Here is a 16,644-nt window from a genome sequence, read left to right as displayed (position 1 = left end):
TAGGGAAACCAAGAAGAGAAATGTGGAACAGCACAACCTTTATGTGACTTTAAAAATCAGTTTAATCTAATCGAGGACCATAAACCCTAAAATGCCTTAATCACACTTATTTGGTTATTGCACAGACCATCTTGCATCCTTTTTCGGCAATAGAAGTCTTATAATGTTACAGTGAGCATTAAATACTACCTGATTTCTGTAGCTTTCTGTTGGCTAATAAACGCTAGTGAAGCAATATTTGCAGAGCTGCTTGTGCACTGCAGGGCCTTTGCATCCTCTTAAAAAAGAATTTGCTCAAACCTTTTTTGAGAAATCTATGCAAACCAATCTGTAACTCCCACAAGAAAGTTTCCCTGTGATTGTCACCATGTGCTACTGTTCCCAAGTCCTTTTCATACAGGGATGTCAAAGCTTGTTACAAGAAGGTATTGGAAAGAAGATCATCTCATTCAGGATCGCCTATGGCTGTCACAAGGGAAGCTACCCGAGAGCCATATGAGCTAAAATAATTTGCAGGATTCTGCTCCCTTCTGCATGAAAATGCAGCCTGTTACGCTCGTCTCTCATTGTTGGGGAGGGACATCCCAAGGAAGTTGAAAAAGAAGGCCAGAAAAGCTCTGGACCTGATCCCAGCTCTCTTGTCTCCTCCTGCTTGGTACTGAGCACCTCTGAGCCGGAGTGATTTGTTTGCTCACGGTCACACACGTCCCTTAGGGATCAGACGAGTTGTTGCATTACTGGTGTCACTCTTCAGATGTGCATAGCAATTACTGTCGTTGAAGTCAGCCAGGCTGATGGGGAGATGTGAGAGGGAACAGGGCTGGGGGAGGAATGCCAACCTTCCCTGTGCTTTTTGCCTTACAGACAGGTTATCATCGGAGCTCTTCCCAAGTGTCAGGAGGCTCCTGGAAATTTGCCTCATGAAGTTTTTAAAAGGGAACCCCTCATTCCCTGCACTGGAGTTAAATGTCCTATGGAAACCTGGTATCCAGAACCAGGCAGCCTTCAGCAGTACATTGGGATCTTGGTGACCATGAGTAGTATTTGCTGTAATGAATACTGAGCAAATGTAGGCCTTGTGATGGGGACAGCTGTGCCTGTGTTCAGTGATCACTTGATGTGTTTCATACTCAAGTGTTGCAACCCTATGCATGTGGAGGATTGGTGGGGTAGGGCGGTCACTGAGGGAGCAACGGTGAGTATGCTGGCTGGGTGGCTGGAGCTGAGGATGTCAGGTGAGTCTCTGCGGTGGAAGGAACACTGTGAGCTCTTACTGATGGGGGAGAAGCTGTCTCTGTGTGGGTGACTGCCACAGCAGCATGGGAACTTTCCCTGTTTCAGGTCAGAAATTGTCTCCTTGTTCAGTTTAGGCAGGAGGCTCTAAGGACTTTACTTCTCCCGCCTACATCTGTTCCCTAGTCAGGAGGGACAACGAAGAATCATGCTCCCATAGCTACTCCGGTTTTGGTGGGATGCTCAACTCCCATGGGGGGAGCACAGGGATTAAGCCACTGGAATGAACAGTGGCTGACCACTCCTGTGCTCAGTCCATTCCCCACAGTCTCCTGGCTATTGCGGTCTCCAGTGGAGAGGTGGTAACAAGTTAAATCTCCTCTGCCAATGTCTATGTCTTTATACCCCCTTATTTTACTGACACTGCTGGACTAACCAAAATAAAATGTAGTCAAGGTGTAGTCATTTAAGTTCCCATCTTTGACTATCACAGTTGCAGAGGACCAGATCTGGTAAGCAAGCAAAAGGCATATCTTTATTGTGACAGTGGGACCATGCATGTTGTAAACGAGGAATTCCAGTAGTGTTATTGAAATAACCGGAGTTGCTGCCAGACTATGAGGTAATTTGGTTGGGAAGGTGAAATCCTGATTTGCGCCAAAGCTTTGTCTGCCTGGCAGGCTGGCTTCTGCCTGTAGCCTGGCGTTTGTTGACTTTGGTTGTGTAAGGACTCAGTTGCCACCTTGCTGGGTGTAGCAGCCTGTGGTGTTCATGGTGGGTGTCTGTTTGAAGCTCTGGGCAGCGCTTGGCTCTTCAGAGCCCAATTATGAGCTGAATATATACTCCGTATTTGGGCTTTATATTTACAGGCCCTTCCCTGTGGCAGTGCTGGGACTGTGATAAGTGGGAGGAGGCCCACTAGAAATCTACTCAAGCAGGTCTAATTGTACCAAATAGAACGGCTCAGTAGAGTGGAAAATAGTCCTCATATATCTACCCGAAGAAGATAATGACCTTTTAAATAACAGAAGCAATTTTATTTCAATACTCCAATTACTCTGAACTCTCAAATGTCAAAGTGCCAAGCACTTTCAAAATAACTTAATTTAGACATTTATGGCACTTAGACACTGCTAGTTTCTTATCTAACCTAATTATGGGTTGTACAGGAAATTGCAAAGCATCCCAATTAATGTTATTTTTTATAGTGATACATAGGAGTGGCCTTTGCCATTTGCCGTCATCATGTGCACAGTGATTTACTAATTTTGGCTTTTAAGTTAGTTCCCTGACAGGACAGAGCTCTTCTATGCTCTGGTTGCTCTTTGAGAGCAAGCAAGGAGGAAGTAGAGGTAGAAGTGAGTGTGGCTATGTTTGCCTAAGGGATTTGAAGGGCACATGCAAGGCAGGACCATTTAAGGCACAGAGGTGCAGTATAGTATAATAATGGCTGGCTGTCAATATTGTTGATCCTCTCTGATCTGAGTACTTAGGCCAGGTTTCTCCACTTACTTGTTTCCCATAGGACTAGTGCAGGGGAATGAGATTTATGAAGCTGCTTAACTGGCTGCCTGAAAAATCCCTTCACAGACGGTGCTGAGCAGTTTCCCTTCTAGTTCCTTCCCTTCTAGTTCCTATGCATGGCAGGTAGAATCGGAGGTGGAGGAAGTGGTGTAGCACCACTGAGCCATATCCAGTGATTCCTTGTTGGCTTTTGTGGTAAGGGGAGGACACATGTTCAGTTACCATGTTTGAAAGTGATAACTGTTGCCCATCCCCATGTGTTTTTTTGCCCTGTATATTTTATATGATGTTCTGGTTCTGTGCTGTGCTCCCACCCAGTGTCAGGAGAGAACTGTTAGCAGTCAGAGAAGTTCCTGGGGGCCTCCTCTTTCCTGAGGATAATCCAAAAGGATCGTTCATTAATTTCTCAAAGAAAGATGCGGGGCTGTGGGTAGCTACGTACTGTAGCTGCTGTCAACTGTGCCCAAGACCATGCCAGCCCAGAACAGGAAGGCAAAAGCCCCCAGAGGTGATCTTGTTTTGTGCAGCTCTATGTACAGAGCCCTAATGCACCATTGTGTTCTTGTTCACTTCCTTATGGTAAAATATTGCTGCAGACAAGATAGATAGGATTTTTAAATGGCTTAACAACTCAAATCCAAGAGGAAAAGTTTGAGTTTGACTCAACAGCTTGCATTCAAGAAGGGCACAGGGAACAGGCACACAGGGAGGAAAGAAGTCCCTTTCCCCAAAGTTTTTCCCTAGCCAGGACTAGAACCCAAGTGAGCTTGCCTGGGGACTCTGTGCACGACCTCCTACCTCCCTGGTGTGAGATGCAGGAGAGTTCCAGGTCCTGCACAGCAGGGAGAAATGCAATTGCAGTGACTAGCTGTGTTATGTACTAAAATGAAAACCTGAGCAGGTCTCAGCTGGAGGCTTGAAAAGGGCTGCCAGAACATTTCTGACTGGGATGGTCAAAGACTGAAAAGCCTCCTGTGGGGTTTGCAAACAACCCAGCAACGCTGGTGAGGAACAAGAGATACTTAACACAATATGGTGCCAAGACAGGTAGGATTCTTCCCCTACCTATGGCTATGCAGTCAGTAGAGCACATTGCTTCAGCGTTTAGCCTCTGAGTGGAAATGCTGGAATGTGAAACTGCTATGAAGTTTGCTGAAAGAGCTGGGGCAGCCAGGGAGAGGGGTTGTTTGAGATCCACATGTTGGAGCTATGGTGTGCAGGTGTTTCAGCAGGCGTTTTCTTCTGGGCTGTGCTCAGAATGAGATCTGGGAAGCCAGCTCAGAACCCAACCTAACCATTCCCTGAATTTCCAGGGCTGTTTTCTCTGGAATAATTTGTTAATCTTTTCCAGAGAAGCAGTATTGGGAATCGTTTGTTCTTTACAAGAGGAAAGCCTGTCAGAATTGAGGTTGTTAGTTCTCTTTTCAACCTTCCCTTCAATAGTCTTCAAATATGGAGAGGCTGTTAGGAAGAAGGGGAGGTGTTCTCTGTGTCTACTGGGGAAAAGGCAAGAAGATATAGCCTATATGCTAGGAACATTTTGAATGATTAGGGCTGTGGAAATGGATGGTGAGGAGAGTATGGAACCTTATCACTGTAAGTTTTCAAGAAGAGGTTAGACCGAGCTCTACCAGGTTAAGTCAGGCTGAGTTGGTCCAACCTTGAGATCAAGTGATAGACTAGCTGACATCTCAAAATCTGTTCCATCTCCATTTTCTCTTTTTTTCTGAGAGGAATAACACAAACTCAGAGTCTTCCATTGACACGCAGTCTTTCCATCTACACTGCCTCCCAACCAAGGTGGTAAAATGGAGTCAAACCAGGTGGTGGAACAAAGCACACCAAATGAGTATATTTCAGATTAGTGCAAGAAACCCAGAAAGGCAATTGTTATGCAGTGGAATTTAGGAATTTGATGTTTTACCCTGGCAGGTTAGACTGAAGCCAAAAAGGATCTTTGCACCCTGATGTCACTCACCAGAGGTGTTTTGGAGAAGCCCTCAAAAAGCAGAAATTGACCTACAAATCAAACATCAAATGAGACTTCATCTGGTCCGAGTCCTGCTATGCCAGCAGAACCTGCCCAAACCCTGGCTAAGGACACAAGTTTATTGAACTTCTTAATGAAGAGAACCCCACAATTACGTTACAGTTATTCTAAAACAAATAATTTGCTTCTAATTACAGAGATAATGACATTCTGACCACACCTACCAATTAGAAAGTTGTAATAAAGAGTAATAAAACACCTTTTCCTTGGGCTGCAGAATCAACTCCCACGCAGCCTGCGACACTAATATGATTTACTCCTATTTGCTGATGGAGGATTCTAGTAATAAAATTTAATGTGGAGGAACAAGGTGCATTTAACCAAAGCTGTAAACATCTCTAATTCTATTTAAAGCTATAGGGTACAGTACGTTAACATTTAACAATCTGATACTAAATTGGTGTAAAGCTAATAGAGCTGTATTTGTTAAAATTTCAGCACTAGGCCATGTTTTACCAATGACAACAGAAGGAGTAACCAAAACAGTATGACTCGGCAGACTCCAACTGCTGCTTAGTAAGGTATTAAGAGTCTTCATGGGATCTCCTGTCATGGAAGAACAGTGGACCACATTCAGCTCTGCTGCTGTTCTGCTGAAGCCAGAGGGAATTAAGCCAGAGATTATTTCGGCCTTGCGGTTCCTGTTAGAAGGCACTAAATCCAGCTTATTCTGCATTTCTCCCACTAAAGCACATTATATTCAGTGAAACTTTCTTCTCTATAGTCTTTCAAGTGAGTTGCTTTGATACTTAAAAGATGTACAATTAATTGCAAGGTAAAGGATGATGTTTTTCTTTCTCCAATGATATAATCTGACACTATTAAATCTGGGTGGACACTGCGTAAGAAAAGGCATAGGAAATGTCTGCTCAGGAAGAAGGGTATTCTCCTAAGTATTTCTGGCCTCCTTTCACTCAGCTGGTCTGTTGCCTTTCAGGATTCTGCTGTCATCTGAAGTCAGTCACAAATGGAAAGCATTTTAAAATGATGGAATTTTCTGCAGAATGAAAAATTCAATTCCCACCAACTGGGACTGTCTAAACGCTGAGTACAAGATAAACATGTATCCTCGAATTGCTCTCTAGCAAGCAATAAATCCTACACAGACTGAGAGAACTTATCTCACCAAAAAAGGTAATTTATTTAGCTCAGTTAACTATTATTTGGGAGAATTATAGATCAAACATAAACAAGAATATATAGAATATTAATACATAAGGAATGGTATTCATTAAAATACTGGGCATAAACATACAGTAGAGGATTTTTCTGAACAATGGGCACAATGGCCAGTTGAATGTAAAAGGAATGTTTATATACCAAACTTTAGAAAGTTTTCAAAATTAAGTGGTCAACTCATTAACGTTAGTGTTTTATTTTTGATTCCAAAGGAATCACTAATAAGTTCTGTACTTTTCTAAGGCCTTCCTTACAGCTGTCTGCATAAGAGATGTCCTCTCTGAATAGTCAGACAAACTCTGGCTGTTCCAAAACTGATCCCTGAATGTTTGATCACTCTTTAGCACCAATTTATTTTTGGTCAATGAATTCATTGCTCTTGTCATTGAAAGTCCATCACCTGATCAGAGAACAAGGAAAGATGCCATGCCATTTTGGTGGGTGATTAAACTCCTGGGATAATGAAAAGGTGAAACAAACATTTTCTTGACAGCTCACAAATGCAAACATTAAAAATGCAAATAATTACTAGCAAACCTATTGATAAAAGCTGGCCTTAGTTTGGAAAGAACTGTTTTAACAAGGGACTAGAGTTGGAATTAGTACTGTACATAATGGCCAGCCTGACAAACTTTTCTTAAATTCTTTTTTTATACAAGAGATTTTTATCTAACATGGAAGCAGGTGACTGCATTTTACATTTACACATCCTGGCTATACAGTAACAGATTATGTATGCTGCCTAATCTCTACCCCCATTCAAAAAAGTTAAAAAGCAGTTTATACAGACTTGCTTATTCTGGTGAAACCCTCCAAAAGGCAGTGATGTGCTCCCTCCCTTTGACGCGTGTCCCCATCCCTGCATTGTCACTCCTGCCCTCCTCTGCTGCGCTCCCATGCAGTAACAGGAATAAGGGCATGAGTGTGCCTGCGATGGTTCCCAGCTGTGTTCTGAGCCCTGGTGAGAAGTTGCTGTATCACTAAAAAGACCTGACCTGTAAAGGAGAAAGGAACTTGGATCACCTTGGTTAGGATTTCAAAACCCAAGGCCTGCAAGTGCTACTCCAAAATCCACCCTAAATACTGCTGAATGAGTGGGCTCCCTCCCAGACCTGGAGAGGACCTGGCACATGCCGAGTATCAGATCTCCAAGGCCTGATGGTGAGCTAAAGAGCCCATGCTTTTATGTCTCCATTAACTCTGCAGTTACTCAAGGGCTACAGCTTCCCAAGGGCTGAAAGATGTTGGGTACCCAACTCTCCCTGAGCTTTGGTGGAATTTGGGCATTGGAGATTTAGGAGCTTGAAAACATCAGTCCAGCTATCCTTCATGACCGAAATGCCCAGGATGCCACAGAATAGTCCATTTTCCATGAATGTGTATCAAAGGAAAAGGAAGAATCCCTTCTCAGTTATCAAGAGGTGAAGAAAGAGGAAGAGTATTTTGTGCTCCCACATCAGGCTCATTTCCCTATCTCCCAAGCCCTGGTCTTTCCAAAGAAATAACTCCAAAGTAAGTGAGCTGAGTGTTAACGGAGCCTGCTCCATACTAAAGGAGAAGCTGTGTGATTTTTCCTCTAGATCAGCAGCTCAGTAATGTAGGCCACAGGAGGAAACTTTTGCAGGTTTGGGAGCACCAATCTAGATCAAAGCCAAAAGCAGTGTCCTGGTTCTGTCGAAGACTTTTATTCACTATCAATTTTTTTCCTATTCCCAATAAGAATTAAAAAAAGATCAAATCCTGGAAAATGTTCCCAAGCTATAAATATTCTTCCTCAAATCATTGGGGTTTAACTACGAGTGTTTCCTTTGGATTATTTTGAAATGTTTGTTTTCAAGCACTTAAGAAGAACTTTACTAAAAGTAACATAAGTTTTTAAAGACAATGTCATTTAGAAAGGGAATTTGAAAATATAGAAGCCAAACCTTTTTATAACTATTTCTGGAGGTGGAAAAAAGCAGAAAAAGTAATTTTAGCTTTTCCTTTGCCGTAGAAAAAAAGTCTCAGGTTTACTGAGTTAATATTTTTCTGATGGGAAAAACAGCATTAAATTGACAAATTTCCTGGTCAGTGGTCTTTGTCTTCAGAAGCAGGCTGATGTGCATGGATCCTGCCACTAGTCCTTTTGAGGCTTGCTAAGATGTTGATATTTGCAGCTGGACTCATCACGTTAGCATCAAAGAAAGAATAATGTTTAGTACTGAAAATGCCCCAGGTGGAACTTCAGTCCATTTAAATCAGGGGGGCCGAACACTATGAAGGGTGTCTCTGGGATGTCACTTGTAGACCAGCTGCTTTTTCTATGATTACTTTCAACTACATTTTGTTTAAAAGTCTCATAGAAAAATAGAAGTGCATGAATGGAAATAAAAAAATAAGGACATTTTTAAGATTTTTATAAATAAACAGCACAGCAAGAATTAAATAGAACACAGACAAAGGACATTTATACAGGCATGAACTATTACAGCTTGTTCTCCTCAAAAAGTATCTGTGCATAGACTGTTGTACTGGGAATGCCTTTGGCTTCCTGAATCGGCTTCATAAGTTCAAGTTCAGCGTATGTTAGATTCTCCTCTGCGATTTTCGGCTAGGAAACAGAACCAACAAATTAGTTATAATGTCGTTACCACTGAATTTAAGAGACACCTTAAATATTCTATAGAATGGGCTATATTTCTTCTCTCACACATGCTAATTTTACTATGCTGTTTATCAGTTTAGTCTGCACTAGAGTTAGTTCATAGAAGATGAAATAAAAATAATATTAAAAACAAGAAACAGGAAATAGTAGGATTTTCAGATTCATTTCCAATTTCTCCTTGTTTCTCAAACACTGAACATTTTAATTTGACAATTCAAATATTGCAAATTTGAAATATGTGTGTTAGCAAAATGTTCAGCTTCTTTAATCCTAAATTTCCCGATTTAATTTTGTTATTGAAAACTTCACAATTTGAAAAAAAAAAAAAAATAATATATATATATATATATATACACACACATATATATATATACACCAGATTTGCTTCCCAGCTGTAAACCTTGGACCAGTTACACCTCTAATCACAGCCACTCACAGTACCTCTCATTATGTTTCTTAACAGAACCAAAAAACATGTTAAAAATATGCAGAAGGCAGCAAAAATTGATAGAATTGAGTTACTGTCATTCGAATGGGATTTCACCCAATTCAATGCTATAGATGAGTTCAGAGTTTAGAACAAAGGCCATACCACGAAAGCTGTCTGATGTATTACACTGGTTGAGTTTTAGACTTAAAACTGTAAAACTTAGCTAAGGGAAACGTTATCAAGAAAATTTACTGAACAAATTTCACGCGGGTGACAGAAGAGCTGCCTACTGCTGTTGCAGACTTCCTCCAGACTCAAGAGTGGTGGCTTAGTTGAGGAAAGTCTTGTGTTCCTTTGTGAGTGTTGTCTCATCAGTTGTGAGTGTGTTGTTCATATCAAATTCACCCCAGAAAATGCAGCAACAAACAAAAGAGTTGCTGTGGAATTGTACGTGGGGCCCTAGTACTTGAAATGGATTTCAGTTCATCTCTAGAAGATTAAAGTCTGTGCTCCCTAAAGAAGGGTGAAGTACTAAGGCCCTGTGCAAATGAAGAACTGGAGAATTTGTTCTTTTATCTTTTTGGCTACTGTGTTCTACCTGAATATAACTGGTGTCCTCAAGTTTAAGCCTGAAAAGGACAATTAAAACAAAACAAAAAACATTTCAACCATGCAAATTTTTGCAGTCACAAGATTATACCTTATGGAAAAGGTTGCATCTCTGAGACCAAGAAAGGCTTTGCCAATTGTAATCTGAAAACTGACTTGAAGTTCATAAACCCAGATTTTCTGTACAGTACTTAAATGTTATAATAATATACAATATTTTCCAATGCCAAGAGTTTCCTTCATGTTTTATTTACTGCTATTTATTCCTTTCTGATTTAACATAAATGATTCCCGTTTCCTTGAAAAGTGTTTGAATAATTATTATATTGTCTTCTGGCTAAAAAGATAAACATCCAATATCCTCTGAAATCAGTCCCTGTGCTCCCCTGCTTCCTGTCTTTTGCACTGCTCTGGAATCCTCTCATTTTGCCTTGACAGTTGCTCACACTCTGCATTTCAGATTGTTTCCCTCTGGGTGGATCAGTTTACACTTTTCCAGCATTAATTTAATCTTATTTCTTCTCTGCAGATCTGATCCTGAAATACTTTGTACAGCTGCTGCTGCAAGAGGCGTCACTGAAGTCAGTTGGTCTGTGCACGTGAGTAAAGGCCATTTGCGGGGCTAACTGTCTGCAGGACGGCGATCTTTGCATTTGAGCATTCACATGGTCTTCCCGCCCTCCCCCTCTTGCATGGCTAGTCCTATTGGGTCTCAGCTTCTGGTCCTCATTCACTATCAAATGCTCCACTGTTGACTACACAGAAAATTTCCTGCTTTCGTTGAATTCTCTGGTGTACTGATGTAAAAGGACTTCCTGTGGATCCCAGCCTGATCTTGTATGTAACAGAAATAAAATCACACATTTCTTTTCTTTGTTCACGTATCGGGACTGAACCAAACCACAATGTTTAGAAAGACATCTGTCCTATCCTGGCTTTGGCTTAAAGAGGTAGAAAAAACTCTTGGTCAACTGCTTTGATACTTCATTAATTTCTATATTCCCCTCTTCTTTCTAGCCTGAGAGTATTAGCCTCCGTTTCTAGGCATTTAAGTCATCTTTGCCTTTTACGGTATGTTAAAGATTCCTTTTGAGATTTCAAAACTATATGTGCCCACCTATTCAGTAGGCAGTACAGAGGCTAAATACAGGAGTTAAGTTGAGGCTGGACATCACAATAACACCAGCAAATGTTGAAGATTTTATTCTCAGTGTATGATAGCACATCTAGTCTCTATTTGAAGGTATTGGGAGTTTTGCTGCCAACTTCAGTGGGTGTCACCTCAGACCCTCAATGCAGAATGATACACTGCACGTGAAAAGCCTCCTAAAAATGAATCTGATCAAACTTTACAAAGAAGCTGTTGGCCACTACCAGAGTAAAACTCTACATTTCCTAAGACTGACCCAGTGCATCTTTTGAAGTAGAAATATTTTCATTGTTCTGTAGAAATCAGTTGCTCAGGGCAAGCTAAATCTGTATATGCTTTCCCCTTTGCTGTTTAATTGTATTTCATGTTATGTTTCCATTTAGAAAATGCCGCGTGTCCTAAAATAGCCACCCCAACGCCCAGCTCATGTAAATTTTAGAACTAAGATTTATGAAATCATATTGTCCAGGTGTTTTATTACATTACCTCAAAATTGCATTGTTTTCCAGTGTAGATTATCTCTTTATTCTTACTTTATTCTATTATGTTTGGATATGAAAAATAACACTAGATTCCCCAAAACAGGTCATTGGGCAGTAGTGGCTGATGTGTTGCTTTCATACATTTTTATGATGTTCCTATAGTAAACATAATTTAATAAAGCCAAAACACACTAAATAAATAATTGCATCTAGAAAAGCAATAAAACCAAATAAAATTAGTACTTTCATAAGTGGAAAAGGTACTTCAATTACTGCTACAAGCAACAGCACACCATAAAATGTGTAGAATAATTTCCCTTATGCATATTTCTAGTATGTAATAATTTGATTGAAAATATGAGGAAACACACAGGAGGTTCAAAATTGTGAAGGGTATACAGTTTTCAGCAAAGGATGTGTAATAACAGTGCATGGAAGCCAACACTACTTTAAAGTGTCTATGGTAGCCAGGGTTTTATTCCGTACACTCTTCTGCACTTCATTTATCAACCACATGTTTAATTGAATTTTGCCCGTTTGTTTGTCCAAAACCAATTTTTTTTGAACAAGCAGGGAAAGAAAACTAATTCTACGATTTCATCTCTCATTTGGATTGGATAGTGTTTTGGCAGTGTAAACCTGGAATCCCGCCACCACCTCCTTTTTGGAGCCATAGCGTGACTTTAGTAACTGATGTTATAGGTGGGACTGATACTAGGGCAGAAGAGGAAGAGTCAATGAATGACTGGCCATTCACCTCTCTCTTTCTCTCTTGGCTCTTCACTTAGAGGTCATTGGGATTTCTGTGGCTACAACATCCCTTCCTGAAAAATTACATCATTGTTCTAAAATAACATTGAAATTATTTCTTCAAATAGAATTCTATTCCAATGTGACATTTCTAGATACAGTCTTTATCTTGTATGTCTGTTTTCTCATCTTGGGATCACACATTTTGCAGAAATATAAATTAGGAAGAGTCATCATTTTCCAGTGTATCTTCTGGCAAATGCAAAATGATTCTTCTTCCAGATTTCTTCCAGCTTAATTTTAGTTTATTCCAGTCACAGGGCGTCCCATGGGCAACTATTTGAAAGAGTTCACTTATAGGAACATTTTTCTTAATAAACAATCTGCAAAGTCTATCATGTGAATATTTAAAAGAAACTAAAGTATGCGTATACATAGTTTTGTTTTTATTGGGTTTGTCCAGTATATACATGTGTTAGAAATAACCTAGAAAGACTGGGGTTTTAATGAAAATTACTCTGATTTTTACGTCATAATTACCAGGAATGTTAATTTTGCTCTTCCCAGGCTTAGCTGGTTTGTTTCTCGGCAGCCTCAAGGGTGTTTACTGTGAGCACTGTCAGACTGAAAGTTCTTGAAGTTTTAACTAAGTCCACTATTATCCAAATTTGTAATTAGATATGAAGAAAACAAGCAAATAATAACCTCATAAACTTAACTTGTCTGGAAAAACAACTGATGCCAACTTGCACTTACGGATTAATTAACTTTTTAGCAGGGCCTGTTGTGACAGGACAAGGGGGAATGGTTTTAAACCAAAAGAGAGTAGATTTAGACTAGATATAAGGAAGAAATTTTTTACAATGAGGGCAGTGAAACACTGGAACAGGTTGCCCAGAGAGGTGGTAGATGCCCCATCCCTGGAAACATTCAAGGTCAGGTTGGATGGGGCCCTGAGCAACCTCATCTAGTTGAAGATGTCCCTGCCCATGGCAGGGAGGTTGGACTAGATGACCTTTAAAGGTCCCTTCCAATCCAAACTATTCTATGATTCTATGATTGCTGCAATCTCACTGTTTGATGACCACACCAGTTACCATGAAGATGACAAAATGAATGTGAATTTCTAATTAAAAAAAAAAAAAAATAAATTCCCCTGATTCTAGTTTACTATCAAAAAATAAGCAGAAAAGGGCTCACTTTCCAGTTCACTTCAATCTTAAATATTTTAGTGACTATTACTGCCTTGGAATTCAGTGTCTATATGATCGCATGTGATGGAGTTTTTGTTTGGGATATGACGCAGAATGACTTTAACACAAGACCAGGGCAAGAAAATTATGTTTATAGACCAAATTGAATTTTCACCTCTGAGATTTCTGGATTTAACAAGCATGTGTCCCAGGTTCCAGTCAGAGCTTCATAACGTTTCTGCAGCAACACTTGAAAATGAAACCCCACCCTCACTGGCATGCCCTGTACTCGTGGGTGAATGGATTAGGTCAGCAAGGATAAAAATTTGCCAATTATCATAGGTTCGCTGGTCTGATTGCCAGTACATGGCAAATTGCCACCTCTGGACTGGCCATGCTGTGCTGTTGGGTGCACACTGCGGTGCCAGGGGGATGCTGTAGGAAATGCAAATGGGAAAGGTACAGAGTCAAGAGGTGGTGGTGAGGTTTGTTTGATCCAGTCTCTAGGAACTGCACTTCTCTCCAGGTTACTCCACAGCACAAAGCAAGCAGCCCTGCCCCAGTGCCATGAAGTAGCTCTTTCTCAGCAAGCACATGCTGGAACTACCATTTTTTCTCTCCCTTTCTCTTGCAAAGGCCAAACTCAGATCTTTGGCCTTTTCCCTTTCATATTTGAGAAACATCCTGTTTTGTACTCACACTCGGTAAAGAGCTCCACAGGAAAAATGCAGATACTGTCCAGACAGCACAGCTCAGGAGCATCCTGTGTCACCGCCTGAGCACACTCAGTCAGAAAGCATCTAGACAGGACTCTCCAGGCCAGCTGGATGGGCTTTGGCCACAGGGACAGATTGTTGCTTCTCTCTGCATGAATGCCCAGATGGGAGGAAACTGCATACTGTGTGCAACCTAAGGAAAAGGGGCTAGTCCATCTCTTCCTCTGCATATCTCCTTTTCATAAGCATCTCTTTTTTTTTTTTGAAGCTGTGGGAGGGGATGGCATATGGCTGCCAGCCTGGCCATCACTGGAGGGTCAGCTATGGAGCTGAAGGCAAGAGTGTGCTGAAGTGAAGATCCAGCATGTTTGGTGGACAGGCTGCAATTCCCTTGTCCGGCCCACCAGGACAGGGGGAGACAGCACATGCTAGCAGTGGGGTTAGGCAGGATTTTGCAAAGTTAATAGTGAAAAAACTCACCGTAGTTTCAGAGGGAAAAGGATTAGCCTTTGACAGTCCTATTTTTTAATATACATTGGAAAACCACTTTCTCTAGAATGTGTGGTCTTTCTTGTACTGAAATCAATAGTGCTCCTCAGGGCCATAGATACGCTTTATGCTCAAACCCTAATGAACTTCAGTGGCATTCCTCCCTCATCAAGGTAGTAACTTAACTCAGGAGTCAGAAAGAGATTTTTCTTTTCTCTTTAAAGCTTCGGGTGTTTGCCAATGTCAGTGTCTTGATTGCAGGCAGAAAGTCAGAGATTCCCCTGGAAGAGAGGAGCTTCAAAAATTACTTCTGCAGACCCTCATGAAAAACTGAAGCTAGATCTGCAAGATGAGTTATCTGCTAGAAATGCAACTGCTGGCCAGTAAGAGCACTGAAATATCAAGGGAGCCATTGTCTTCTCAGTGCCAAAGCTGAGAAATACGACATTGGAAAATATTGGGAGTAGGAAGTATGACTTTTAGTGGCACTATCATTTAAAAAGGACAGGTTCTTTCCACTAAGATGCCTATTTTTTACTTCCTAGAGTAAAAAATACTTCCCAGACTCCCTGGGAACAATATCTACAACAATTTGTGAAGCCTCTTTCAGCATTGCATCTAAATTTTGCTATTGAATCCCACAGAAGTTATGATAACAAAGTCAGGGACAAAGATGATTTACTAAGTCCCATTGAACGATTTTATTTTAAAGAAACACAATCCCACAAATGTAGGGCAGGTAGTGACTCTAAGGAGTGAGCCAGTCCATCTTTCTTCATTAGCAGAATTAAATATACCTGGCAGAGGTTTGTCCAGCCTGTTTTAACAGCCTCTGGGGAAGCCTTTGCTAATGCTTTATTCCTTTTACAGTTGCAGAGTTATTCCTAGATTCTAAACCAACATTGCTGGAAATCAGGCTGACGACTTCTCATCCTTCAAAAAGGCCCAAGGAAGTAACTAAAGGTTTTCAGTTTTCTGGGGACACTTTTATTACTCTAAATGTGTCATCACACAAAAATCATCTGCTGTGGGATTTTGTAAATACACAAGTCCCAGCACAATTCCAGCAAGAGATTTTATGTATTTATGTGAACTGTTTCTTCTTGGGGGTAAAGATAGCAACCTGTGATCTGAATGGGAAAGCAGGCATAACTCAGCAGTTTTGAGTATGTTGTGTTCTGAGTGTCAACCTGAATGTGTAAATGATATTCATGTTCCTATGGACATCCCACATCCTAAGGAGAGACTGCAAAAAAAAAAAAAAAAGGATTATTCATCTCGCAGAGAGAGAAATTATGTGGACTGGGTGGAAATACTCAAGAATCACAGGGAGTCAAGGAAAACTTGACTTCTTTGTATATCATATGTACAATGTTACTTGAAGTCTGTGGAGATCAATAATGCCTTAAGAAATTGAGAACTAGAAATCATCACCCATTGTTACATATTGTGGAGAAAACAACTCTTCTAACAGAGGGTGGCATAGCTTTTAATTTAAAATCATCCAGAAGAAAGGAAGACCTGATTGTGCCCAGATCCAGAATCCACAAATTACTGAACAGATGTATTTCACTTCCTTTTTCTTTCTCATGGAAAGGGCCAATGGTACCTACAGGTTAAGACTAATAAGGAATCCTACTAGTTGGCAAAAAACTGACTAGCCTACCTTTCCTAGATAGCTTGATGCATATGGTATAAGACTGGTTTGAATGATGTAGTGCTTAATTGTAAGATGAAAAAGAAGACAGGGAAAAAAATAAACTCTGTCCGTCAAGTACAATCTTGCAATGTGTAAATTTGCTCCCAGGTTGCTGTGACACTGAAGCTGCAAGACAGCAGGTTGGAGCACGGCTTAGAAGGCACAAATTCCCCAGCAATCAAAAACCAAAAGCAGTTCTTTACATTTCACAGCTCTGATGTGGTACTTCAGACTGTGGATAATTCACTCGAATATCTAGACCCCTTTCCCAAAAGGACTCCAAGGTTCTGATATACAGTGGATCCGGTTGGTTTGTTGTACAATGGGAAATGCACTCCTGAAACCTAAGAGTCAAAAGGATTTTTCAGGTGAAGGAAACTTAAGCTTCTGGGCAGCTTTAGGAGCACCTGTCTTCATTGCTTGATTCAGGAGTATACACTGATGTAGAACACTGAGCTAAACGTGTAATGCTGAAAGCTTGATTTTGCTGAGTACA

General features: G+C 40.7%; 1 protein-coding gene across 1 annotated transcript in view; it reads right to left on the bottom strand.

The window, feature by feature from the left end:
• Positions 1-8,365: 8,365 nt before the first annotated feature.
• Positions 8,366-16,644, bottom strand: part of VSTM4 (V-set and transmembrane domain containing 4) — a gene marked incomplete at its 5' end in the record, with an annotated part of 31,277 nt that continues 22,998 nt past the window's right edge. Inside the window, one exon of the mRNA XM_009587277.1 lies at positions 8,366-8,576. Coding sequence (XP_009585572.1) covers positions 8,451-8,576 — 126 coding nt within the window. The remainder of the gene's footprint in view (positions 8,577-16,644) is intronic.

This window comes from Fulmarus glacialis, unplaced genomic scaffold (assembly GCF_000690835.1).
Source record: "Fulmarus glacialis isolate BGI_N327 unplaced genomic scaffold, ASM69083v1 scaffold43811, whole genome shotgun sequence".
Classification (NCBI taxonomy): Eukaryota; Metazoa; Chordata; class Aves; order Procellariiformes; family Procellariidae; genus Fulmarus; species Fulmarus glacialis.
The sequence above is the reverse complement of the archived record's forward strand: the minus strand, read 5'-3'. Positions and strand labels throughout refer to the sequence as shown.